At 39.2% G+C, this 25,720-nt stretch overlaps 2 protein-coding genes and 1 non-coding gene across 4 annotated transcripts in view; 2 read left to right on the top strand and 1 right to left on the bottom strand.

The window, feature by feature from the left end:
• The window catches only part of AP4S1 (adaptor related protein complex 4 subunit sigma 1), a 45,253-nt gene extending 26,809 nt beyond the window's left edge, over positions 1-18,444 (bottom strand). Inside the window, exons 1-2 of the mRNA XM_052659489.1 lie at positions 18,375-18,444; positions 17,989-18,253 (exon numbers count right to left, since the gene is read on the bottom strand). The gene's annotated coding sequence lies outside the window, so the exon portion shown is untranslated. The remainder of the gene's footprint in view (positions 1-17,988; positions 18,254-18,374) is intronic.
• On the top strand, positions 3,312-3,384 carry TRNAG-UCC (transfer RNA glycine (anticodon UCC)). Its single transcript has one exon. It is a non-coding gene; the product is annotated as a tRNA-Gly (tRNA).
• Positions 17,370-25,720, top strand: part of STRN3 (striatin 3) — a 104,947-nt gene continuing 96,596 nt past the window's right edge. For both annotated transcript variants that reach the window (XM_052659487.1, XM_052659488.1), the window contains exon 1: positions 17,370-17,861. In XM_052659487.1, coding sequence (XP_052515447.1) covers positions 17,580-17,861 — 282 coding nt within the window. In that variant the 5' untranslated portion in view covers positions 17,370-17,579. The remainder of the gene's footprint in view (positions 17,862-25,720) is intronic.

Below are 25,720 nucleotides of genomic sequence, written 5' to 3'. Positions count from 1 at the left end.
CCAGGCAAGAATACTGGAGTGGGTTGCCATTTCCTTCTTCAGGGGATCTTTCTGACCTAGGAACTGAACCCATGTCTCCTGCATTGGCAGGAGCATTCTTTACCACTATGCCACCTGGGAAGCCCCAAACATGAGTACAGACCGATTTAAATAAATGGGACAGAAGAATCCCAACATACATTTTGACACTCTCTGCTGCAGGAGGTGGAGCTTAATTCCCCACCCCTTCCCCCATCCATTTGAGAGTGAGCTGAACCGAGTGATTCACTTTCAAAAAACAGAAGATGGGAATGGAAACTAGTAACTTTAGGAATTTCCCTGGCAGTCCAGTGGTTAATACTTAGCTTTCCAATCCAGGGGGTATGGGTTCGTTCCCTGGTTGGGGAGCTAAGATCCCACATACCTTGCAATCAAAACACCAAAACATAAAACAGAAGCTATATTGTAACAAATCCGCTAAAAGACTTAAAAAAAAAAAAGTATCTTTACAGTTGAAAACCTGGCACACACTACCTTAGCCAAGTAATGAAGGCTAAATCATCAATGATGTCATATCCCTCCACCATATGATATGGTGAGAATGCTTCATCTCTGTGATATTCTTTCCTAAACCCACAACCTATTCTAATGATGAGAAAATACAACAACCCCACATTAAAGGACGCTCTAAAAAATATCTGAGTTGTACTCCTCCAAACAGTCAAGATCATGAAGAACAAAGAAGGCAGGAGAACCTGTCACAGGTCAGAGAAGATTAAGGAGATAACGACTACATGCAATATGGTACCCTGCAGGGGCTCACAGAACAGAGAAGGACATTGATGAACAGCCTGAGTCTGGTTAATAATAATGCTGCCTATGTTGTTGTTTTTTTATGACAAATGTACCACAGTAACACAAGAATATAACACTGGGGAAGATAGGTGAGGCTATACAGAAATTCTGTTATATCTTTGCAACTCTTTCATAAATTAAACTTTATTATAAATATTGGAGGTTCACTTGTAGCCTCATGGTTAGGCTATCCAGGGTCTTCTGTGTTTCCATACACATTTTTTAATTATTTAAATTATTTGTTCCAGTTCTGTGAAAAATGCCACAGGTATTTTGATAGGAATTGCACTGAATCAGTAGACTGCTTTGGGTAGTATGGTCATTTTAACAATATCCATTCCTCCTATCCAAGAACACAATGTATCTTTCTATCTCTTTGTGTCATTTTCAGTTCCTTTCATCAGTGTCTGCTGGTTTTCCAAGTACAAGTCTTTTACCTCTTAGGTACATTTATTCCTAGGTATTTTAACCTTTTTGTGCCATGTGGCTTGTGGGACCTTAGTTCCCCAACCAAGGATGGAACCCACATTCACCCCCAGTGAAAGGGCAGTGGACTGACAGGGAATTTTGATGTGATGATTAATGGGACTGTTTCCTTAATTTCTCCTTCTTATAGTTCACTGTCAGTGTTTAGGAATGTAACAGATTTCTGCATACTAATTTTGTATCATGCATAAATGTTATAGCTCCTATGGAAAACAACTTGGCAGTTTCTTTAAAAAAGTTAAAGATGAACTCACCATATTATCCATAAATTCTACTTCTCAATATATACTGAAGAGAAATGAAAACATATATCCATAAAATTAACTTGTACATGAATGTTCATAAAAGCATTGCACTTAATAGACAAAAAATAGAAACAAACCAAATGTCCACCAGCTAAAGAATGGATTAAAAGAAATGTGGTGTATCTACAGACAGGGGAAAACTATTCAATAACAAATAAGAAAATACTGCTGTGCTCTTAATACAAAATGGATGAACCTTTAAAACATTAAATGAAAGAAGCCAGATGCAAAATACCATTGCACAAAGTCTATTAATATGAAATGCCCAGAAAAGGCTAATCTATAGAGATAGAAGGCATATTAGTAGTTACCTAGGGCCAGGAGAGAAAGTTTTGGGGGAAAACAAGGATGGGGTTCCTCTTCAGGATGATGAAAATCTTCAAAATCTGGATTTAATTGCATGGTAATATCTACACAGCTTTGTAAATTTACTAAACTTATATATGCACATGTGTATTATACAAAGCTCAGGGCTACTATAATAAGCATGAAAGGAAGCAGTTATACTAAAAGGTATTTGCTTAAATCTGGATGGTAGAAATAGGGGCAATTTTAGTTCTCCATCCTTACTTTGCTTTCTTCCCTAAGTTTTAAGACATATCTTACTTAATGTGTTACACATACAAAAAGTTTGTTTAAAAAATGTTGAGCTGCATTATATGATTTTACAAAATTAGCCAACTCAAAACTAAAAGTTTAATAATAAAGCTATTGTTTCATTTACTGTGGCATTTCTAAATGCCATACTTCTTTAAAATACATACTGTTTTTCAAAATCAATGTGCTGAGAGCATCTAATCAGTATGGCCTAACCCAGGAAAAACATAAATAGCAACTGCTAGATACTATTTGCCACACCATGCTTTTTCATTCTATAGGCCTCCAACTTATTTAGCTGTTGCTGAATTTCTCCATCCATAAAAGAGAGGAAACAATACTGGTCATTAGCAGATTAGCACCTAATTTGGAGCACCTCCCTTGGAATTCATATGTTATATATTCTTTTTAATACACTAAAATGGCTTGTTTCTTTGCTTACTGGAATTCTATGATAATTCAGTTTTCTCATCTACCAACTGGGGAATAAAGACAGCTGCTTCACAGACCTTTTTGTGAGGACTTAAAGAGATAAAGGAAACATAAAGCACAGAGTCCCCCCTTTCCCTCCTCAAGACTTCTTCCCCAGTGTAGGTTGCATACTATTCCTCCTGAAGTTCTAAGACTACAGAAATCTGCCTTCAAGAAATCCATCACCATCTGCTTTTCTTTCCATCCATTCTCCTCCTTGCTCCCTATCTCTCTCTAAATCTCTCCTTTATGATTTAGAATGCATGTTCCAGCAGCTTCAGCTGAACTTTCACTTTCTGCTAAATCTATGGGTCACTCAAGAAATATTTCAATCACATTTGACTTATCTTGCTTGCAGGCTGCTATTTTACTTAGGTAGTTTTAAAATCATTAAAATATTTTAAAGTGTTAAATTCCAATCAAATTCAGGATTTGTGGGAACCCTGAAGCTGACAATTGTGCAGAAAAATTATGAAAGTACTTTGAGAATAAACCTTTATAGTCTGGTCTACCATTTTTCTGGTAGTATATCTGAAAATTTTCTAAAGCTTCATGTGACCCTCAAATGTTGATCTACAGCCATTTTGGTAAATTGATAAAAAAAGTCTTATCAGAATTTTCCTGGTGGTCCAGTGGTTAAGACTCTGCACTTCCACTGCAGCGGGCACAGGCTCGATCCCTGTTCAGGGAGCTAAGATCCTGCATGCCCTGCAGCATGGCCAAAAAAAAAAAAAGTCTCACTGAATTCTGGTATAAGAATTTAAAATCCAAATAAGCATGGTTTTTTGTACATCAACATCATTAATCCTTAGGAAAATGCAAATTAAAATCACAACAAGATACCACTTCACACGCATTTAAAACACATACATAAATAAAGGCTGAGACAAGCTGAAAGTTTCACTAAAAAGGACAGATGTTGTATTTTTGGAGATGTTCAAGTATCAGACTTTCTATCCTAAATCAAGGGGTATCTTCACAGCAATGTGATTGAAGCAAGGGAGAAAAGCCATATTTCAAAAACTAAGGATGAAGACTTTATATACTATAAATAGACCATTACATTGTACTTGTTTTATTTTTATTCATTAGTCATGTGTGTGTGTGTGTGTGGAGTGGGGGATGGAAGAATTGAGAACAGACTGTTAGTCATTTGCCAGGGAGGTGCTATCAGGTCTGGTGGTAGTGGGAGGTGTGAAGTTTAAGGAAACAAAATGTTAAAGGCTGGAGATCATGGTCTGTTCTTGTGGTTGTTATCTTACCTTCCACTCTTCTTAGAATAGAAAAGTTGCTTTCAGCTAAGTAACCAGACTCAACCTTCCCATTACTACACGAAATGGAGTAACAACAGGCACCTTTCAATATCAAAATAAAAATTTTTCTTCTAAAATTATATTATTTTCAGCTTTAATGTTGAGGATAACTTATTCTGAAATTTAAAATAACATTAAAAAAGGGAACTAAATGTTTACTTTGACAAAACATGGGCATGGGCTAGAAATAGTGAAGAGATACTTCTGGTAGTTAATTTTATTCCAAATTGTTTGGTTAAAATCAGCCACGCAAGTTAAGTATTTGTGCTTAGCAACTAAAAATCTTCATAGAATTTTTTGATTAATAAAGACATTTAATATTTTAATTTTAGAGAGGAGGCAGTGGGGGGCAAAGGTCTAGGGGTCTTATAGGTAGGCTCCTTCCAGGATTTGATACTGTAATGTTACAATGTGTCAGTAAGGAGGAACTCCAGCGGGCTGAAGTAGGATTACTATGTATTACTTTCCACTCCCATAAAATGGTATATCAAGTTATTTCTCAGATTGGAAATACTTCTAACAAGATGTTCTGGATTTTGATAAATTTAACTCTGCATTTCTTAAATTAGGTTTGTTAAATCTTGTTAAACATCTGATTTCCAATGAAAACTGTGAAAGACATACACAGATAGATTATTCTTGCATATTTTTCCCTCTCTCAAATAGTTCTGTTAGGGTTCAAGTGATAAGCCTGTAAGTAGCCTTACAAGGTCAAATACAATGTTACAGATTTTAAATTCAAATCAAACTAAAGGAATTGAGGATTCAATTTTGATTTGCTGATGGCTCCTACAGTTTTATGGGCTTCCCTGGTGGCTCAGAAGTTAAAGCGTCTGCCTGGAAGGTGGGAGACCTGGGTTCGATCCCTGGGTCAGGAAGATCCCCTGGAGAAGGAAATGGCAACCCACCCCAGTACTCTTGCCTGGAGAATCCCATGGAGGGAGGAACCTGGTAGGCTACAGTCCATGCGGTCGTAAAGAGTGGGACATGACTGAGCAACTTCACTTTCTTTTCCTACAGTTATATGTCAAACAAAGAAGAAACAAACAAATAAACAAAACCCCACTGGGACACCAAGGAATCTTACTTTATACAAATGTCTATTGACTTTCCTGGCAGTCATATGTTCAATGTCCCCTACAGGGGACCCAGGTTCAATTCCTGATTAGGGAAGTAGGATCCTACATGCCATGCAGACAAAAAAAAAAAAAAAAAAAAAGGAAAGAAAAAGAAAAATGTCTATTAATAGTTCTTAATAGAACTTAATCCAACTATTAAGTCTATAGAAAAGACAATTTTAAATTAAAGCGCAAAACTCAAATTATGGAAAATGTTTCTATAAAACCATCACTCCATTAATTTATCTGCAATTAATTTGTTTCAACATTATAAAGTCTTTTAATCTAATGTTCACATTAGCTGGGGGGAGCAAATTCATAACGATGTGGATATTTTCCTTAAAAATATCTAAGAACACAACACTATAAAACTACATTTATACACTCACATTATTAAGATCTTAATTAAAGTGTGTCCTAAGTTAAAATGAAGTACTATTAAAAGTTACATGAACATTTTTTAGTCCTAAGGATATCGCTAGAGAATTATGGCTCCATTTTGCAGATAATCACTTTGAGAGAAAGAATGAAACATAAAAACGGCTGTATTAAACTTAAATTTGGGGATCAGTTTACTCAACCAACAGGATCCATCTTTTTTGTTAGTTACATGGCCACAACTAACTCTAATTCAAATAATTAATTAATGCTCCCAATATTTGATGGTGGTCATGAAAGAACTCCACTGCTATAACCTGAGAGCCATTAGTCACCCTTTCTGATAAGATGTGCTAATAACCCAATAAAACTACTCTTGAAGACAGATAATAACAATAGGAAACACTTACACAGTGTTTACCAATCAGACAACTGCTATTTTGAATACTTTACCTATTCTCATTTAATTCACAAAATAGCTTTATGAGTTAGGGAATGTTTTTATCTCCACTTCACAGATATGAAAACTTAGTCACTCGCCAAAGGTCACTAAGTAGAATGGCTGAGGAAGGACCCAATCATGTTAGCTGGGCTCCAGCGTCTGTGCTCTCACTCACTGCTCTTTCTCCAGGTTTGCCTCAAAACTCCAGTGATTCAGTGACAGCTATTATTGTGACCATGGGCACACAGTTTCACTCCCCATTCACTACTGTAGATCAAGTTCCACCCAGTTGTATCGTCTATTCAAAAGCAGTTGTATCGTCTATTTTGGCAGTTTTCATCTTGACTCCAGTGCATACCACAAAAGGTGTAATTCTAACAATTTGCTCTTAGTTGATCTCAACATGGAGCCTGAAGTCTGAGAAGTGGCTCAATCAGATAATGTGCAACTTTAAGACAGGAAAGTTCCTACTGCTGCATTTGGAACAGTGTGTTTAACATTTGTGATTAGACCTCAACTTCCAAAGTTCTTCTGTCTGACTTACTCTCTTAGCGAGTTCAGCTAATCTCCCTTTCTACTTCCAATAAATAAAACATACCCGGCAAATGCCATCCAGGGTAAGTTTGCAGACATGTATTTCAATTTAGTATCATTCTCGTTCAGATCAGGTGTCAGGGTAAACACTGAGCCTTTCACGTGGCCTGCTTGGTGGCCCTTTATCCAGCATCACTTTTTGCTTTTCTGAATTTCACAACATAGTACAGCAACATTGTACAGCTCCTGGCTAAAAATGTAAACAAGAGATTATAGCTGTCAGATGAGAGCCTCCCAACTGTTTCCAGTGGATATTCATACTTAAATTTATACTGGCTTATATCACACATCTAAGACCAGAAAAAGTCACAGTTATTTTAATAGAAGTCAAATGAGCCATTTCAATAGCAGGAATCTGATAAATAAATGTAGGTCAACTAGCAGGCAACTTAAACTTTGAAACACCAAGAGTGCAGAGAAGTGAGGGAGAGGAAACAGCAGCAGAGCAGTTTCGGAAGTTCCTAGGATCTTCTCACAGAAAACAGTTAAGAGCCAAGAGGAATGCAAAGAAAGAAAAAAGTGTGCAGCAACATCTTTACCAAAAACCAAGTGAAAAACATCCCCTGGAGCTCTAGAACACTATCTACTCTTAACACTAGAATGAGGAAACCACAGCTGCGCTGTTTTAATGGCAGAAGTGGAGGTCTGAGAATGTGGTCTTGTTAAGGGTCAAAAGAGGCTTCCCAGGTAGCTAAGTGGTAAAGAATCCATCTGCCAATGAAGGAGATGGGGTTTCAATTCCTGGGTGGGGAAGATCAAGGAAACAGCAAGCCACTCTAGTATTTTTGCCAGGACAGACAAACCTGGACATTTTTTCCTTGGACAGAGGACCCTGGTGGGGCTACAAGTCCATGGGGTCGCAAAGGAGTCAGACACAACTTAGCAACTAAACAATAACAGTCAAAATAGCCAAGGAACCCAGTACCAAGTCATCATTGAAAGGAAGGGTGACCCCCTCCCCTCCCCTGCTTGAAGTGGGAACCCCAGGAGAGAATCTGAGCACCACACCGAGAACTTGGAGGATCTCTTTTGCCAATGATGGTGGTGGTGATTTAGTGCTAAGTCAAGTCCAACTCTTTGCAACCCCATGGACTGTAGCCCACCAGGCTCCTCTCTCTATGGGATTTCCCAGGCAAGAATACTGAAGTGGGCCGCATTCCCTTTTCCAGGGGATCTTCCCGACCCAGAGATCAAACCTACATCTCCTGCATTGCAGGCAGACTATCACTGAGCCACCAGCGAAGCCCCTCTTTTGTCAATGAGTTCGAGGAAAGGTCCCATCCGGGATCCTGGAGGCTCAGCAACATCCAGTGGAAGCTCTTTTATAGAAAGACAGACACCATACTGAGCAGAAACCGTTGGAGTAGAACATGATAATATGTTTCAAAAGACAGTTAGCTAGCTCAGCTAACACTGACAATAGCTAGATCAGGCTGATCAAGTTTAGTACATTACAGTGGTAAAATTGAGACAACTGGGCATTCTGTGCTGCCTGCTATGGTGCAATAGAAAGTACACTGTAGCCCCAATGGAGAAGTATTTTCATCCCCAAATATTAAAACCTGAACCAAACCCAGTCTCTAGACCTAACTTCCAGCTTATAGACAATATGGAGGAGAAAGGAATATGCTAAATAATACAATAAAAATGCAATCAGCCAAATGTGGGAAATTCTACAGGATAAATAATCTCATCTCTTCAACAAATAAACGATATGATGATGTGGGGCTGAGAGGAAGACAAATCAAAAAAAAAAAAACCACCTAAAGATACAGCAAATAAAGGAAATATGTAGATTTTGTTTGGATCCTAGTTTGAAATCACCATCTTAAAGATAATTGGGGAAACTATGAACTAGGGATTAGACTGTATAATGGAATCACCATTAATTTTACAGATGTGATAATGGTATTGTGGCATGTTGAAAAAAAACAAAAGGTCCTACTGTGTTAAAAATACACATATAGAGAAGTATATGCCAATGAAATAAAATGATGCTTGGCATTTACTTTAAAACATTCCCAAGGCTGGGCATGGGAGGGAGTGTGAGAGAGGCCGTGAATTCTGTTTCAGAGTATCTTTGAGCTTGCTGAGTATACACCATAAGCAAGGCTCACCCCCTTGAGTTAAAAAAAGTTATGGACAAGAAGTTATCACTGAAATTAAATGGTGATGGACATGTCCAAGAAGTCTTTGGGGATTTGATTCCTTTATGAATCATGCAATATATGCATGTGTCGAAACAACAATTGGTAGGTGACACAACAATAGTGGAATGGCAGTAATATAAGAAACTTGTCTCATCATTTTTAGAAACCTTGGAATGAGTATAATTCACACATATAACACTATGTTACACACAGAGGTTGTGTGCATCAAAGAAATCAATTGCTTCCACATGTCCCATCTCTAAAGGGCTAGATTTACTACCATATAAAAATCAAGCAGTGTATATTTTCACAGTAAACTTTTTTGTTAAACTTTTTTAATAGTCAAAAAAATTTCTACTCAGAAAAAAAAAAGTGGAATAGGTGAAATAAGAATGGCAAAATATTGATAATTGTTGAAAATGGCAGTTCAACAGACGTTTTTCTATTTTTGCATGACTGAATCCAAAATTAAAAAGTTAAATAAAAAAGTCTACACACAATACAATTTATAATATCCAATTACTATATTGAAGGCTATAATACAAAAGGAGGAATAGGTGTTATTTTAATATGCTCAAAGGAATTCTTGAATCTTTTTTTGTAGGATAATTGTCATGTACTTTAGGTTGGTCTATTAATAGACAAAACTAGAGGTTACCATCTTTAAAAATGTGTTGTTATAAAGAAAAAAGTTTCTGTGAATGTTTGCCAAATTTAAAATATTTTCCAAAGAAAACACTATCTTCAGCAGAGATTGCCCAGGCAAGGTGTCCATGTCTGGTACCATTCTTCTGAACCTTCTCGCCGCTGCTGCCACAGGAGACAAACCACATTTCCAAGATTGTTAAATTATTACTGAGGAAAGTTTTGGCAATGTCCCAGTGTCACATTTTCCAGTCATTTGGTTCTCATGTTTACAGACCTGGTCGTTCATTTTAAGCCAACGTTCAGGAGGAACTGGGTTCTTGGCAATCCTTTTTTTTCCCTTCAGTTTTGACATCTCTATGAGTTGGCTATTAAACAGTATTATCACAGCCTACTGCCTTCTGACTCATATTACCCGGGAGACAATTCAGGAAAGAACTTGGATTCGAATTTTATATAGCATGCTGAATTTCCTAAAGGTTTTGGTGCCTATCTTTCTATAACCTGCAAAGGTGCTTTGCCTTTTCTTTTCCACACAATACACTATTTGAATAGTTCAAGTATTGTGCATATATTTTTACACTTTTCCTAGCCACAGGCAGCAGCTTTAATGAGAGGTAGGTATCTGATCTTATCATGCAGGTTAAACCGCGGTGCAGGTCAAAGCTGCCTTCTTTTCTGTTACTTCTGCATTTCACAGTTTGCTCCTTTGGTTTTGGAACACATGTCAATTTTTTTCTCAAAGATCTTTCTCTGGGCTCTAATATTGGTTTCTTGTCTATATTTATAAATGTAAATGCTATACAATTTTCCCAAGTGACTGAATCACCCCCAAACTACCTTAAAAGTGATTTCAAAAGTGCAAATAATTTGTGAGCCAGAGATAGTAAATACTGAACCCACTGACAAGACAGGAGGAGGCAGAATTGTGAAAGAAAACTTTATTTTCGTTTTCAAATAAACATGTATACTCACTGATCTAAGAGTAGAAACACTTCCTATTCTACCAAGAGCTGTGGAAGTGACCCAGAACTCTTATTTCCGCTTTCTCTCTTCATGGAGATAAAAATATTGTCACAATCTTTTCAGATGATGGAAAAAGATGACTAGACCAGTGACTGTGAATCAGTCTGAGCTCTTTGTTAGAGGGATGTCAGGTATATAGTCAGCAAGGCATGAAACTGGATGCTCAGGTGAGTAATTACAGGAGGTTATACAGTTCTCCAAGTCAGGGTCAAAACACTTTGTACATCAGGTATTGCAGTAATTAGGGAGAAGGTATCTGAGCGTAAGCCACTCTGACTTTTTTAAAAGCCAGAATTCCTTAACATACTTTTGCTGATATATGCACATGAAATATTAATATGACAAATCTCTTTTGGGTCAGATGTAATAAGCACACAGGTGTCTAAGATTAGCTAATGGGGAAAAAAGACCCTTAAAATTCAAAATTGATTAAAGACATAAATAGGCAGCCATTCTTGAACATCAGCAGATGTATACTGAAACTGGGAGAATCAATGGGAGTGGAGGAGAGATGACCAAGACTGACGAAATGATACAACAAACAGCAAGTTTCAAAGGTTGATACTGAAGACAGGAAATGACTCAGCCACAGTTTAGGGAGGACATTCCAGTCAGGTAAGTTGTAGGTGAGCTTGGGAAAGCTTATTACCTACAGAGGTCAAGATTCTAGGAGCTTGCTGTAGAGTGTCCACAGGAGTCATGTACACAAAGCACAATATCAATGGTGTAAAATATATTTTCCCCAAAGAGGAGATGATTTTGTTGCCTTTACTACTAGTACTCAGGACAGTTCTGGTCATTGAACCTCAAGAGACAATTGGTACAATGGTAGCAAAAACTGATAAAAATGATTGAAGTGAAGAAAAAATATTTACATAAGTCCAGTCTGAATTTACGTGATTCATCAAACATTTATTGGAGATTTCACTGTGCCAGGTACTGGGGGTACCATTTCCAACAACAGAGGCGTAGAGGCATAGGTCCTGCCCCTCCAGGAGGTTACAATCTGCAGATAAATGACTATGATCTGGGAAGAATATGGTTTAGGATTGCATTGTTGGACATTTATGAAACCATAGACAAAGTGAATGTAGAGAAGTTCAACTGGAATTCTTCAAATTGAGAGCACAAGAGACAGTTTTAAGACAGATCTGGACAAGAGTTTGAGAAAGAAAGAGAGCTTGGTGCTAAGTAATTAACCTAAAACTAGACTGGAAAGTCTGTGAAGGCAGAGATTATGTCTGTCTGATTCTCAGTGGATCACCAAGGACTAACAAGAGTTTCTGAAAAATAGCAGCCAATTCAGAAATTAAAAAAAAAAAAAGCAAAGATTTATAGTACCTGGTATCCACAGGTCTTGCTTTCACAGTGTTTAGTATGAGTGTTACTGAGGAATACATATATAGACAACTTAAATACAATGTACATTAACAAATTGAAGGATAAAAACCATATGATTATCTCAATAGATGCAGAGAAAGCCTTTGGCAAAATTCAACACCCATTTATGATAAAAACTCCCCAGAAAGCAGGCATAGAAGGAACATACCTCAACATAATAAAAGCCATATGTGATAAACCCACAGCAAACATTATCCTCAATGGTGAAAAACTGAAAAAAAGCATTTTCCCTAAAGTCAGGAATAAGACAAGGGTGCTGCCCACTCTCACCACCACTATTCAACATACTTTTGGAAGTTTAGCCACAGCAATCAGAGAAGAAACAGAATAAAAGGAATCCAGATTGGAAAAGAAGTAAAACTCTCACTGTTTGCAGATGACATGATCCTCTACATAAGTCCGGATCCTCTACAAAGAAAACCCTAAAGACTCCACCAGAAAATTACTAGAGATAGTCAATGAATATGGTAATGCTGCAGGATATAAAATTAATACAGAAATTCCTTGCATTCCTATACACTAACAATGGGAAAACAGAAATTAAGGAAACAATCCCATTCACCATTGCGATGAAAATAATAAAATACTTAGGAATGCTGCTGCTGCTGCTGCTGCTGCTAAGTCGGTTCGGTTGTGTCCGACTCTGTGTGACCCCATAGACGGAAGCCCACCAGGCTCCACCATCCCTGGGATTCTCCAGGCAAGAACACTGGAGTGGGTTGCCATTTCCTTCTCCAATGCATGAAAGTGAAAAGTGAAAGTGAAGTCACTGAGTCATGTCCAACTCTCAGTGACCCCATGAACTGCAGCCCACCAGGCTCCTCCATCCATGGGATTTTCCAGGCAAGAGTACTGGAGTGGGGTGCCATTGCCTTCTCCGGTACTTAGAAATAAATCTACCTAAAGAAACAAAAGACCTATATTTAGAAAACTATAAAACACTGATGAAAGAAATCAAAGAGGACACAAATACATGGAGAAATGTACCATGTTCATGAATGGAAGAATCAATATAGTAAAAATGAGTATACTACCCAAAGCAATCTATAGATTTAATGCAATCCCTATCAAGCTACCAATGGTATTTTTCACAAAACTAGAACAAATACCTTCACAATTTGTATAGAAATACAAAAAACCTCAAATAGCCAAAGTAATCTTGAGAAAGAAGAATAGAACTCAACCTGCCTGATTTCAGACTATACTACAAAGCTACAGTCATCAAGACAGTATGGTACTGGCACAAAAACAGAAATATAGATCAGTGGAACAAACTAGAAAGCTCAGAGATAAATCCACGCACCTATGGACACCTTATCTTTGACAAAAGAGGCAATAATATAAAATGGAGAAAAGACAATCCGTTTAACAAGTGGTGCTGGGAAAACTGGTCAACCATCTATAAAATAATAAAACTAGAACACTTTCTAACACCATGTGCAAAAATAAACTCAAAATGGATTCACAATTTAAATGCAAGACCAGAAACTATAAAACTCCTAGAGGAAAACATAGGCAAAACACTCTGTGACATAAATCACAGCAAGATCCTCTATGACCCATCTCCCAGAGTAATGGAAATAAAAGCAAAAATAAACAAATGGGACCTAGTTAAACTTAAAAACTTTTGCACTACAAAGGAAATCATAAGCAAGGTGAAAAGACAGCCTTCAGAGTGGGAGAAAATAACAACAAAAGAAGCAACGGACAAAGAATTAATCTCAAAAATATACAAGCAGCTCATGCAACTCAATATTAGAAAAATAAACGACCTAATCAAAATATGGGTCAAGGAACTAAACAGACATTTCTCCAAAGAAGACATACAGATAGCTGACACATGAAAAGATGCTCAACATCACTCATTATCAGAGAAATGCAAATCAAAACCACAGTGAGGTACCATCTCATGCCAGTCAGAATGGCTGCTATCAAAAAGTCTACAAAAAATAAATGCTGGAGAGGGTGTGGAGAAAAGGGAACCCTCTTACACTGTTGGTGGGAATGCAAACTAGTACAGCTGCTATGGAGAACAGTGTGGAGATTCCTTAAAAAACTGGAAATAGAACTGCCATATGACCCAGCAATCCCACTGCTGGGCATATACATTGTGGAAACCAGAATTGAAAGAGACACATGTACCCCAAGGTTCATCAAAGCACTGTTCACAATAGCTAGGACATGGAAGCAACTTAGATGTCCATCAGCAGATGAATGGATAAGAAAGCTGTGGTACATATACACAATACTCAGTTATTTAAAAGAATGCATTTGAATCAGTTATAATCAGGTGGATGAAACCGGAGCCTATTCTACACAGAGAAGTAAGCAAAAAAGAAAAACATCAATACAGTATACTAATGCATATATATATGGAATTTAGAAAGATGGTAATGACGACCCTATATGCAAAAGAGACACAGATACAAAGAACAGACTTTTGGACTCTGAGGGAGAGGCGAGGGTGGGCTGATTTGAGAGAATTGCATTGAAACATGTATGTTATCATATGTAAAACAGATGACCAGTCCAAGTTCCATGCATGAAACAGGGCACTCAAAGCCAGGGCACTGGGACAACCCAGAGGAATGGGATGAGGAGGGAGATGGGAGGGATGTTCAGGATGGGGGACATATGTACACCCATGGATGATTCATGTCAATGTATAGCAAAAATCACCACAATATTGTAAAGTAATTAGCTTCCAATTAAAATAAATTAATTTTTAAAAATAAAACAAATAAATAAATGTAGTGAGTATTAGGAGTTCAGCATGGGATACTATTACTAAGATCAGGTCTCTATAAATAATAAGCTTCTTGGAGGAGGAAATATTTAAGTTTTGAAGGAAGATGGGAAGGAAAGCCAGTTGGGTATAGCATGTATTAAATTCTTGGAAATGAAACAGCATAATTTACTTTCTAAACTCAAAATGGTGCAGTTTAGCTGGAGAGAAGAATGGGGTATCATGATGATGTGATGGTAGATTAGGCAATAAGATGGACTTTTATATGCTATGCTAAAATTTGGGCTTTATTCTAAATCTGGTCATCATTAATACAGTGTAACCAGGGAATGACAGGATCAGACCTACCTTTTGAAGATCACTCAGACATCAGTGGTGGTAGAAAGTGGGTAGAGTAGAGGTGGAAGGGTTTAAACTAAGACATGTATGAAGATAATGGGATAGATAAAAGATAATACTGAGAAAGGGACTGGAAGGTACTAGAATGAATGACTGCCAGGCCTCAGGTTTGAATGCAGTGCCATTTAACATGATGGGTAATAGAAGAAAGTTTGTTGTTTTGAAGGTGGGTGAGGAGGAAAAACATAAACCCAGTCTTTATTTGAGCTTGATGTACAATCAGGAAATGTTAGTGGGTATATTCCTCTTCTTTTGATGCCAATGTAAGCGAGGTCAGCCACATCTTCTCACAAATTCCTTTTAGTGTATACTAGGTGTTGAAGCAGTATAGTGTTTGTAAACTTTTAACCTGCTATGAGGTCCCTTGAAAAAGAACAAGATTGAATAAGCAGGTTGTATGTTAGATTGAATAGCCGGCTGTCTCTCTATAAAATGGAGAGATAGTTCTTAATGCTGTGATCTCAGACCTTATTTCATATATAAATAAAATATGGCAGCAAGGGTAAGAAGTCCAATCTGCTTTCCATTAAACAATAATAGCAGTAAAGCAGACATGACAAAACAAGACGTATCACTTTATTTCTCTGAAATTACACTCTAAATGGTTGTGAAATCTTTATTGGTAGTAGAGAAAGAAAAAAATTAATGCAGTGAATTTTATATGCGATTTCCTGGCACAGCTGTAATGAATGAATCTTTTCTCTTAGGTTGTTAAATATTTTTGTCCTATTTTTTAACCAAATTATTATTAGCTACATTAACTTTTAGAAGCTTACTAGTTCATTAGGAATGTTTTCTGGCAACCTAAGCACACAAAACATGTACTATTGTACTTAAAAAATTAACCTTGTCTTTTATGTGTATATTATATTCACGCAAACAACCAAGAAAAACATTTTTAGCCACTCATCTAGGATTTTGTCGTCACAATGCTCTTATTTTCTATTTCCATCAAAAGATTCTGCTATGAACTGTTTATAATACCCAGTACATGGAAGCAACCTAGATGTCCATCAGCAGACGAATGGATAAGAAAGCCGTGGTACATATAGACAATGCAATATTACTCAGCCATTAAAAATAATACATTTGAACCAGTTCTAATGAGGTGGATGAAACTGAAGCCTATTATACAGAGTGAAGTAAGCCAGAAAGAAAAACACCAATACAGTATACTAACGCATATATATGGAATTTAGAAAGATAGCAATGACAACCCTATATGCGAGACAGCAAAAGAGACACAGATAGATATACAGAACAGTCTTTTGGACTCTGTGGGAGAAGGTGGGGGTGGGATGATTTGAGAGAATAGCATTGAAACATGTATATTATCATATGTGAAACAGATCACCAGTCCAGGTTCGATGCATGAGACAGGGTGCTTCGGGCTGGAGCACTGGGATGACCCAGAGGGATGGGATGGGGAGGGAGGTGGGAGGGGGGCTCAGGATGGGGAACACATGTACACCCATGGCTGATTCATGTCAATGTATGGCAAAACCACCACAAGACTGTAAAGTAATTAGCCTCCAATTGAAATAAATAAATAAAAAGATTCTGCTCTGAATGACAATATTTGTGAGCCCCATTCACTTCTAAAACGTCAATCAGCCTCCTTTAAGTTTTCTTTCTCCCTCTACCCACTATCAAGATCTAAAGTTTTTCACCTTCCCTTCTCCCAAGAGAAAAATGAAAACAATCGCTCCTGCTCCTCTCTCAAACGCCCCAAACACAGCCCACCCCAGAATTGGAAAACAGTGAGGCAAAGTGGTACAGGTTGCAACTTGCGACTGGGGGGAGCACAGACTTTGGAACCAGAGCCCGGAGACAGGGTATCAGTCTTCACTTCCTGGAGGATCTGGGCTATTTGTCAAAAGAGAACGTCCCCAAAGCCCCGGGAACTGACTGGTGCTAGGAAACCAGAGAAAGAGCGGGTGACAAGCAGAGAAAGAGGCCCGATCCTCTGGGACTGCCAGAAACACGCAAGGAATGCAAAAGAAACGTCAGGAATCCGGACCGGCTGCGGCCGGCCAGAGGGACCACTCAGTTTAAAACCCGACTCTGAAGGCAGGAGCGCCGATGAGACTCTTGAGTGGGAAACGGCGCTGAGTGGATTGGCTGAGCGAGGGAAACCCACTCCTGAAAAGGCAGAAAGCGACTCCCTCCCAAATGTCGGAGACGGTGACCCACAATCCGGTCCCAGCCACCAGACACCTCCAGCGAGCCTGGGGGCTGGCCTAGGGGCGGGGCCGAGCTCTTCCTCCGCCTCTAACGGCAGGCCGACTGCGTCCTCAGTACGCCTGCGTAGGGTGAGGCCGGACTCTATTTGGCTAGTAGGCGAGCGGCGGCATCGGCGTTCTCTACCCAGCATGCTGCGCGGGAGCGGCGGCCCTACGTCTATCCCCTTCCCAACCCTGCCCCCGCTTCCCACTCCCGCCGCGGCCCCCCCCTTCCCCTAAAGTGAGTGAGTGAGACGGGCAGATGGAGGAGGGACTGTAATGGCGGCGGCCGGCAGCTCCCTGCTCTGACCCACGGCAGGCATACAGCAACGACCCCCTCCCTGCCCCTCTCTCTGCCGGCCTCCGCCCCGCCGCTAGCGCGGGGCCACCCTCTCCGGCCCTTCCCCCAGCCGTCGGCGTCTCGCCCTGCGCCCCGGCCGGGGCCCCACACAATGGACGAGCTCGCCGGAGGCGGTGGTGGCGGCCCGGCGATGGCGTCCCCTCCACGGCAGCAGCAAGGACCCGGGGGGAACATGAGCCTTTCGCCAGGGGGGAATGGAGCGGCGGGCGGCGGGGGTCCTCCGGCCGCCGAGGGAGCGGGTCCCGCGGCAGGCCCCGAGCTGTCCCGGCCGCAGCAGTACACTATCCCAGGGATCCTGCACTACATCCAGCACGAGTGGGCTCGGTTCGAGATGGAGCGGGCGCACTGGGAGGTGGAGCGGGCCGAACTACAGGTACCTCGCTGGGGTCGGTATGCGGGACGGCTGCGGCGGCTGGGTTCCCGGCCGGGGGTGGGGGGGGGTGGGGCCGGGACTCCCCTCATTCGGAACTCGAGGCCTTGGGAGACCGAGAGGAACCTACCTGTGCAGCTCGGGGGGGCGATAGTCCTGGAGACGGCTCTTCTAGAACCCCCCTCCCCCTTTCCCGCAGAAGCTTGTTACCCAGACCTCACTGGCTGCGCGGTGCGGGCTTCCTCGGGGCAGCCATTTTGGCTTTTAGTATGGCGTCTGCGGGGGCTCCTCCGGAGGCGTTCTGCGCGGGCCTCCGGGGTTTGGGGCCGAGTTCCTCTCTGTGGGAGAATCCGGCGTGGGGCTGTCGGGCACTGCGCTGGCTCCTGTTTGTGCCTCTTAAGATGGAGAACCCGAGGAGAGGGACTGGGTTGGGGATTTTACCACCTTTTCCCGGATCACCCCCCTGTTTCCGATTTGGCGTGACTGCCCCCCTCCCCCGGAGTTGGGAGCCCTTACTCTTTGACAGCCACGCTTCTTTCCAGGGCTGCTGCCGCGCACAATGGCTTGCGGCTGACCTGTGAAGTTTTCATTTCCTACCGCCAACTTTTAAGTACCTTTTTACCTGGGATGCTGCCTTATTCACTTCGATTCCCTTTGAGTTCGTCCTTAGTGACTGACTCATCAACGCTGCTCTGTACCGACTTTTTCTTTTAGAGTACCCTTCACCAGGCCTTCCTCTCCTCCATTCCCATCTTTACACACAAAAAGCCAAACCAGACTATCTGTGCCGTCCTCAGGAAACGATTGAGAAAAGATTTAATGTTAGCTTGGAGTAAAACGTATTTGTTTCATGTTACCAGCTCGCACAGGGGCAGCAGAGTTAAATATCCTTAGGAGCCTTCATAATTGAGCCGGACTGAGTCTTAAGGTGAAACTTTGGAGATATTGGTTCACCTAACTTCTGGAAGATGTTGGTAGTTCAAGGGCTTATGTCTTGGATTTCAGAAGAGCTACATCTTTTTAACAGGATTGTTCAACTCTTTCGGATGTTTGTGTTTATTTTAAAATCACTTTCCAAGGCAAATTTAGGCTTAGAAGGAAAAAAGCATGCATCTAAATAGTGCTGCACCTGTTCTTCAGACTGCTGTATATTTAGAGTGTATGTGGTATTGTTCACTGATATACATGTCATATATGTCTGGGGTGAATGATTAGGGAAATGGAGCGTTGAAAGAAGATTGGATTAGCTTAAAAGGGTTGTCCTCAAACAAATACATACATCTTCAGTTTGATATTGAACCAGTCGACTTTTTGTCTACAAAGTGGGGAAAGTCAAAACTTTTAAAAAGTAAAACATATATTTTGACACTCTATCAAAAAGTGAATTCACTTTATCAAGTTGGCAATTCAGCGTTTTAGTGCTTTGATACACTATTGGGCTTTTAAAAATACAACATATCAAAAGTGTTGTTTCTTTTGTGTGTGCTCTGCTTTAAAATATCTGGGACAAACAGAATTCTGTTGATGAACAAGTTTCTATTACACCATGTGCAAAAGGCATTTATTTCTGAAAACTGCATTTACAAATGCATTGAAGCCTAGGCTCACTAAATAATACTTCACCAGTCCCTAATACAGCGTTTATAACCTTTGTACTGTTGTGGAAAAGCTTTAAACACTTTCTAAGTTAGTGAATACATTAGTCATTGGTAAGCTTCACAAAATGTCTTACTTGTGTCTGAATTAGTAAAAAATCTGTGCAACTTGAGGTCTACATTGTTTACCTTAGCTTTTGGTTTGCCTTCTAATTCTCCTCTTGACAGAAGTCTCTTAAGGAAAATTCGTTTTGCTTGCTTGCTTTCAGTCTATCTACTGTTGGCACGTTAGTTCGGATATAGCCATTTTAAACTTTTTGTTTACTTACTTTGAAGAAGTTATACGGTGTTTGTCTAGAGTCTTGATTTTTTTTCCCTCTAGGAATTTATATTATTTCACACTGATTCTTTTGGAACAAAATGTTCCTGATTGTGTGTTTTTCTTCTATATATTTCTCTATAATGTTTTATTGGGCTACTTAGTTAATTTAGAATATTGAATTTGTTTTACATGTCCAAAGTCTTTAGTAAGAATGCTTGTGAGATGTCCATTTTAAAATGTATGGAAAATGTATTGGGAGAGTTTACGTGAAGCATGAATAGATTTAAACTGTAAACTTAGACTTAATTTAAGAAAGATAACATAGATGTAAGATAACTTGCATATCATTTGGTATACAGCCTTGAGTATACTGTTCATCTATGCATTACTTAAAGTGTTTAGTACTAAAACTATTCAGTAATGACTACAAAGTAGCTAATGTATACCTCCTTTTGATGTAAAATTTCAACGTGGATTTTATTTTTCCTGGCTTTGGAAAGGTTTTTAAACCAAAACTTCGCAATATGGTTCTCTTTTCTGTAAAAGGAATTTTGGATAAAGCTCCTTCTTAGAAGATTGGAGCTAAACCAAAGAATATCTTAAAACTCTTATTTTTGTGAGGGTTCCTTACCTGGGACTCAGGTAAAAACTCTGTTATGTTAGTAAGGCTCCAGGACAGTGATTTCTAAGTGAGAGTGCTACTGACAATCACTGGAAATCCCTCCCGCCCCAACCCCCCTAATATGCAGGCCTCTGTTTCATTTTCCAGAGATTTGGATTGAATTGGCCTAGGACTTGAAAAAAAAGGACTGTTTTTAGGATTTAGCCAGTTCGCATTATATAGAATGAAACTGCCCTTTCATCAGTATTTTAAACTGATGAGGTCAGTATCATTCCTGTTTTACAGATAAGGAGACACACTTCAACAATGTAAGTAACTGTTTGCCAGCTATGAGTATTGCAACTCAGATTTGAACCTAGGTTCATCTGAATCCAAAGCCTTTGGTCTTCGCACCACTCTTGAAACTGCTGTTATTGTCTTAGTATATTTTGTAGAAATAGAGTCTGACTTAGAATTTATTATAGAGACGTGGGTTCAATCCCTGGGTGGGGAAGATCATCTGGAGAAGGAAATAGCAACTTACTCCAGTATTCTTGCCTGGGAAATCCCATGGACAGAGGAGCCTAGTGGGAAACTGTCCACGGGGTTACAAAGAGTCACACGTGACTTAGCAACTAAACAACAACATACACACCACTGCAGTCTGTTTCAAAAGAGTTTTATTGAGTCCCCATGACATGGGTAGGTCTAGTTATGACACAAGTGATAGGTAGAAAATATAGTCCTGGTGTTTGTATTCTAACATTACTAATTCTCCAGCAAATGTAAACCTTTGGTGTCTGTGTTTGCATACTCTGGCATACAGGTTTGTCATTACTAGACAGATACTGCCATTTAAAGATCTTAAATTAATAGGAGATATTTCTCTCAGACATAACTTGATTTGTTCCTTTTGAATTGGGGGCAGTAAGTGTTTCTCTTCTAACCTATTATTGTCAGAGTTTCCTTCGGATAGTCTAGAATAATGATTTGCAAGTCCTGTTCCTTTTTTATTACAAAATTTTTGTGAATCTACTATGAAATTATAAAAAAGGTTTTTCATTAAAGTACTACTTTTATTGAGAGTTTCAGCCTTCATAAAGTCTTGCTGTTATGCAGTTTTTCTATTTCAAATGATGGTGACACAGTAAAAAAAAAAATTATTTGGTAGAATTAAGAGTCCATAATCTTATGTCATAGTCTCCCTGTTTTTTAAGTCTTGGAAACAAATAGTCTGGGGACCATTAATACATAACTCTTTTCTCCATTTACTTTTTAATCCTGTATAATCTTTTTGCTCTATTGTCTCATTACTCCCCACTGAGCTTTAATAGGACCCTTTTTTCTGTCGGTGGTTGACCTTCAAATTGCCAAATCTTGCTGCCTTCTTACAGATCGTAAATACTTAACCAGCACATTCTGCTGTTGAGAGTTCTTCCTCAAAATCCTTTTCTTTGGTCTCTACTCTGTAATCCCTTATTTTCCTTTTGATCTACTTACCATCTTTCTTCATATGTTTCTTCTACTTTGGTTTCAGTTATTGTTACCTGGGTTTCTGGTTCTTTTTACTGTAAATTCTGAAATACACAGTGGGTTTTTTGTTTGTTTGCTTGCTTGCTTGCTTGTTTTTGCTAAGTGTTATTCCAGTGCTTCAGTATTTCGTCCTTAAATCCTAAAAACCCAATGAGTTGGGCACAGTTGGTTTCTCTTGTTGTTGTTATTTTGTTTAGTTTGATGCTAGGCTATTGGGCCTAGAGGTTAAGTGATCTAAGAGTAGCAGAGCTGGAATTTAACCCTGGGCAGGCTGCCTCTGGAAGCCGTGTTGTTAGGCACTACTGTATCTTTGACTTTAAGATATCTGAGAAATATTTCTAACTTTCTGTGTAAATTTTCTGCTTCAGAGTCAATACATCCATTATTTATTTCATCTCAGATGTCTCCCTCTTCCCCCCCCACCAAGGCACACTTAACTTGATCATTCTCCTTTATTCCCTGTTTTTGTTAATGTTTGTTATCATCCTTCCCATTGGTAGATGCTAAAGAGATCAGTAGGTTCTTCTAAAAATGTTGAGTCTTTGGGTTTATTGATTCCAGTATGACTATTCATTGAATATATTTGAGTGTTACTTTGTGCTGTGTACTGGATATATAATGATGTATGAAGCAAGGAACTTGCTGCTGTTGGAAATTGTACTCTAGACATAATAAAATGTGATAAATCAGAAATTAACAGGATGTTGAGAAAATAAATAGAATGGGAAACCGTTGTAGATAGTGAGCTTTCCCTAAGCAATTATTGAGCAGTTTTTATATGCTAAGAATTATTTTAAGTTAATACATAGGTTGTTGTTTGTTGTTCAGTCACTAAGTTGTGTCCGACTCTTTGCAACCCCATGAACTGCAGCACGCCAGGCTTCCGTGTCCTTCACTATCTCCCAAGGTTTGCTCAAACTCATGTCCATTGAGTCAGTGATGCCATCCAGCCGTTTCATCCTCTGTTACCCGCTTCTCCTCTTGCCCTCAGTCTTTCCCAGTATCCAGGTTTTTCCAGTGAGTCAGCTGTTTGTATCAGGTGGCCAAAGTATCGGAGCTTCAGCATTAGTGCTTACAGTGAATATTCAGGGTTGATTTCCTTTAGGATTGACTGGTTTGATCTCCTTGCTGTCCAAGGGATTCCCAAGTTTTCTCTGGCACCACAGTTGGAAAGCATTAATTCTTCAGTGCTCAGCCTTCTTTATGGTCCAGCTCTCACATCCATACATGACTACTGGGAAAACCATAGCTTTCACTATATGGACCTTTGTTGGCATAGTGATCTCTGCTTTTTAATACACAGTCTAGGTTTGTCATAGGTTTTCTTCCAAGGAGCAAGTGTCTTTTAATTTTGTCGCTGCAGTCACCGTCCACGTTGATTTTGGAGCCCAGTAATATGAAATTTGTCACTGTTTGCACTTTTCCCCCATCTATTTGCCATAAAATGACACGACCAGATACCATGGTCTTCATTTTTTGAACGTTGAGTTTTAAGTCAACTTTTTCACTTTCCTCTTTCACTTTCATCAAGAGATTCTCTAGTTCTTCACTTTCTGCCATTAAAGTGATATCATCTGCATATCTGAGATTGTTGATATTTCTCCCAGCAATCTTGATTCCAGCTTGTGAGTCATCCAGCCCAGCATTTAGTATGATGTAGCCATAACCCATTTAATTTTTGTGAAGCCTTTATGGGGATATGGACACTTTTAGATCTCAAGTATGAGTACCTAACTATAGGTATTTCAGAGGAAAACAACAGCATTAGAAGAAGTTCTGAAGCAGGAAAGATCTTCACTGGACATGTGAACTTTACTATAGTGATTCAAGGGACTTTCTAATATAGATAGTCTCAATAGCCTAATACATGTATTTTAATCTAGTGATTGTTAATTTTTTGGAAATAGTCTCCTTTGCATATAGACTCAAAGCTTTGGAGCTTTTTCTAGTTAAAAAAAATTTTTTTTTTGGCTTTTAATATCTTTGAAGCCTAGCTACTGACGTGAGGAAATAACCCTGATTTAATCCATGCTTATAATTCCTTTACTACCATTGTTTTAGTTCAGAGTGTTCCTCCTGCATGATTTCTCTTGAGAAATCTAGCACTTTTCCTCCATATATGCTCCTCTCTTAAGAGTTCATCCTTCATATTGTAAGTATGATTGTATTACATGTACTCTTGCTTTAATTTTTAAAGATGATGGAGAGTTTTAAACAAACACAAATAACATAGTTATCAGGACTTCCCTAGTGGTGCAGTGGATAAGACTCTGCCTACCAATGCAGCGAACCTGGGTTCAATCCCTGGTCTGGGAAGATTCAGCCGTGCTGCAGAGCAGTTGAGCCTGTGGCACTATAACTGCTGAAGCCTTTGCTCCTAGAGCCCATGCTCTAGAACAAGAGAAACCACCACAATGAGAAGCCCAGAAGCTCTACAACGAAGACGTGCCCCCGTTCACCACTAGAGAAAGCCAGAGCAAAGCAGTGAAGACCCAGCACAGTGAAAAATAAATACAAAGAACCACCCATAAACTTGTCACTCATCACTCAGTAACAACTCATGACTAGTCTTATTTTACTTATACTTCTGTCCACTACCCTATCCCAAGTTATTTCAAAGCAAGTCCCAGAAACATGCAATTTCATCCATGCATATTTCAGTATATATCTAAAAGATAAAGATTTTAAAAGAGAATTGTAGTTGCATTACCAAATTATTAAGAAAAATGAGTAATTTCTTAATATTATCAAATACCTGCTGTTTGAATACTAGTTTTCACACTTATCTTTGAACAATTTGTTTGAATCCGGATCCAAATAACACATTGTGATTGGAACCACCCCCTCCATCTTTCTTCCTTTTCCTTGCTACTTTCTGTTGAAGAAATCAGTCTTTGGTCCTGTAAAGATTCCCAGAGTCCTGTTTTGCTGCATGCTTCCCTAATACAGTTTAACACATTCCATTGTCCTGTTTGTTTTCCCCTGTAATTTAGTTAGTTGGATATAGGGGCTTGATCCAAACTGGCTTATTTTCTTCTTTGGGGTGGTGTTGGAGGATGAGAATACTTCACAGGTGGTGATGAGGTCTTCTGTCAGAAAAGCACAAAACATCTTTCCTGATGTTAGCTCTTGATGTTAAGTAACTTGGGAACATTCATCCATTAGGGCCACCCTAAGTTCTTAACGAAATTGCGATATAATTCACACTTGTCCCTCAGTATCTGTGAATTGGTTCCAGGACTCCCACACCCACCTTACCCCTCTATCTCTGGATTCTGAAGTCCTTTATAAAAATAGTGTATTTGCATATTCTTCCTGTACTTTTAATTACTTCTACGTTACTTGTAATACCTAGTACAATGTAAGTAGTTGTAAATACAACGTAAATAGTTGCCTGCAGTTGCAAATTTAAGCTTTGATTTTTGGAACTTTCTGAAGTTTTTTTTTCTGACTATATTCCATGCACAGTTGGTTGAATCTACTATGGATGCAGAACCTGTGGATACAGAAGATTGACTACATTTCTGTGGTTTTTAGTGTATGACTGTGTTGTGTCCTCATCATCACTCTGTAATCTCAAAACATTTTTATCACGTGGAAATGAACCGAGTTTAGCAGTTAGTCCCTGTTAGCAATTAGTCCCAATTCCCCCTTTCCGTTGGCAATCACTAATTTCTGTCTCTATAAGAGTGATTTTTATATCTCAAGGATTTGCCTATTCTGGACATTGTATATAAAAGGAATCACAATATATAGCTTGTGAACAGATTCTTTCACTTAAGGAAATGTTTTCAAGGTTCAACTGTGTGTA

This window comes from Budorcas taxicolor, chromosome 21 (genome assembly GCF_023091745.1).
Source record: "Budorcas taxicolor isolate Tak-1 chromosome 21, Takin1.1, whole genome shotgun sequence".
Taxonomy (NCBI): domain Eukaryota; kingdom Metazoa; phylum Chordata; class Mammalia; order Artiodactyla; family Bovidae; genus Budorcas; species Budorcas taxicolor.
Note: the sequence above shows the minus strand (reverse complement) of the source record. Positions and strands in the feature narration are given on the sequence as shown.